This window comes from Phalaenopsis equestris, unplaced genomic scaffold (genome assembly GCF_001263595.1).
Source record: "Phalaenopsis equestris unplaced genomic scaffold, ASM126359v1 Scaffold000002, whole genome shotgun sequence".
Classification (NCBI taxonomy): domain Eukaryota; kingdom Viridiplantae; phylum Streptophyta; class Magnoliopsida; order Asparagales; family Orchidaceae; genus Phalaenopsis; species Phalaenopsis equestris.
In genome coordinates this window covers 25,159,112-25,161,637 of record NW_018164444.1, presented here as the reverse complement: position 1 = coordinate 25,161,637, position 2,526 = coordinate 25,159,112, and the positions used below count along the sequence as shown (strand labels likewise).

The 2,526-nt window shown below is 38.2% G+C and overlaps 1 protein-coding gene across 1 annotated transcript; it reads left to right on the top strand.

Annotated features, from left to right (window-relative positions):
* The first annotated feature begins 741 nt into the window (after positions 1–741).
* Positions 742–1,823, top strand: LOC110031874 (probable mannitol dehydrogenase). Its single transcript, XM_020735302.1, is given in 2 exon segments — positions 742–1,535; positions 1,538–1,823. Coding segments are annotated over 2 exon segments (1,047 nt in total). The 5' UTR covers positions 742–745; the 3' UTR covers positions 1,795–1,823.
* Positions 1,824–2,526: the final 703 nt, after the last annotated feature.

Genomic DNA, 2,526 nt, shown 5'->3' with positions numbered 1-2,526 from the left:
GAAATGTAATCTAAACTGACTTAATGAGAAAATAGCTCATCAGCGAAAAAATCACAGCTCAACAGCCATATGAAAAGAATCTCTTATGCTTCATTTATTTTTATTTCTTGTCATTTCCAAGCAATCAAAGCACATTGGGCCGTTTTCATGTTGAGCAAACTTCACATGACTCTCAAAATTCATTCATTTATTTTCACTTTTCTTTAGCTTCAAATCAATTAAACGTTCCAATTTCTTCTCTCTCTATCTAGCTTGAAGAGAGAGAGAGAGGGGGGGGGGGGGAAGAGAAAGACTTACATGCCAATAAAAATAAAAATCTGGTCATTTATTGTAGATTGAATCTTGTTGCGGGCATAAAAAAGTTGGAACATAGTGATATTTTTGCAGGTATCCTGGTCCCTTTGTATGTGCAGAATTACTGGTATTTGTCAATTGACATGAAAAAGAAACATTTTTTTTTAAGGGCATTCACATACATGCCACCCAATTCCTATGCATTTAAGTATCCAACACCTAAAATTGCTTTTTGCATTTATTCTACTCAAATGTTTCATATCACATAAAAAGTATCATGATTTTAACTTTTAAAATGTTAAATACAACATTTCATGCATGAACAAAATCGTATGTATGTTAAATTTAAAAGTTTAAGTGTTAAAAATGAAAATTCTACTACCACTAAATGCATATATACATACATATATATGTCTTCAACTGGGTATCGACAGCAGTGGAGGAAAAAGGTATGGCGGGGGTTGAAAACAGTAGGAAGGTGTCGCCGGAGGAGGTGCAACCCCGGAAGGCTTTCGGTTTGGCGGCAAAGGATTCATCCGGCGTGCTCTCCCCCTTCACTTTCTCCAGAAGGAACAATGGCGATGATGATGTTACCATAAAGATATTGTATTGTGGCATTTGTCACTCAGATCTCCACATCATCAAGAACGAGTGTAAAATTACTATCTACCCAGTAGTTCCAGGGCATGAAATCGTTGGAATCGTTACAGAAATTGGTCCCAAGGTTCAAAAGTTTAAAGTTGGAGACAGGGCTGGCGTCGGTTGCATGGTTGGTTCCTGTCATTCTTGCGAAGCTTGTGATAACAATCTTGAGAATTACTGTTCGAAGATGATATTAACATATAGTTCAATCGACGGTGATGGGATGATCACTTATGGGGTTTATTCCGATATGATTGTTGCTAAGGAGCATTTTGTGGTGAAGTTCCCCAAAAAGTTGGCAATGGACAAGGCTGCACCACTGTTGTGTGCCGGGATAACGGTTTACTGCCCCATGAAGATCTTTAGCCTCGATGAGCCTGGAAAGCAACTTGGTGTGGTAGGCCTCGGAGGACTCAGCCATGTTGCTGTCAAGTTTGGCAAGGCTTTTGGAATGAAGGTCACTGTTATAAGCACGCCTTCGAAGAAGAAAGAGGAGGCCATCAAAACCTTGGGAGCTGATGATTTTATAGTTAGCAGCGATGCTCAGCCGATGCAGAATGCAATGGGTACCATGGATGGTATCATAAATACTGTGTCAGCATGGTTGGTGTACCAAATGCTCCACTGGAATTTCCCGCCTTCCCTCTAATACTGAGAGGGAAGATATTGGCTGGTAGTTCCATTGGTGGAATGAAACAGACGCAGGAGATGATAGACTTTGCTGCAAAACACAACATAACTGCAGATATTGAGCTAATCAAAGCTGATTATGTGAATGACGCGATGGAGAGGCTGGCCAAGGCTGATGTGAGATATCGATTTGTGATTGATGTGGGCAACACTTTGACTGCTGCTTGAATATTTGAAGGTTGTATCTCTCCTGTTTGGTGGACAATTAATGAATGTTTTTGGTCATTGTACTATTGTTTAAAACTTTGTCCTGCTTTCGTTCTATGTTCTACTCTACATTCTGCTTTACCTAGTTTTTTGTATCTCTTTGGGTGAGGACTGTTCAATGAAATATAGTGTGAATTGTGTCAATTTAATCTTATATGATGCATATTTTAAGAAGGGTTTTGTGTTTTAAAGATATATCTATAAATAAATATATATATATATATATATATATCCTTAAAACACAAAACCCTTCTTAAAATATGCATCATATATATATTCAAAAGGGAAATCTCTATTAAGATCAAAAAGAGATTACAATTCTAAGGTGTGGGACATTCAAGTTGTCCCCCTGAAGCAGAAAATGAAGGAGTTGGTCAGGTAGAAACACTAACAATTTGAGATTCAGCTCCACTAATGGCTAAGTGATTTGTTGTTCCATTCCCTTCCCTGTAAATGAATGAGAAATAAACCCTCATCTCCCTTGGTAATTGCTTCATCTGAATAATCCATTGTTGTATATGCTAAGGGGAGGTGTTTATGCCTATCATGTAGTCCAATAGCTGAGAAGAATCTACTTCAACTTGTAAGAGATTCCAATTGTTTAGTTTGACCAGCTTTATAGCCAAGAACAAAGCCACTGTTTAGTCTGACCAGCTTTATAGCCCATCCATTGCATCCTCAGCCATAATTGGT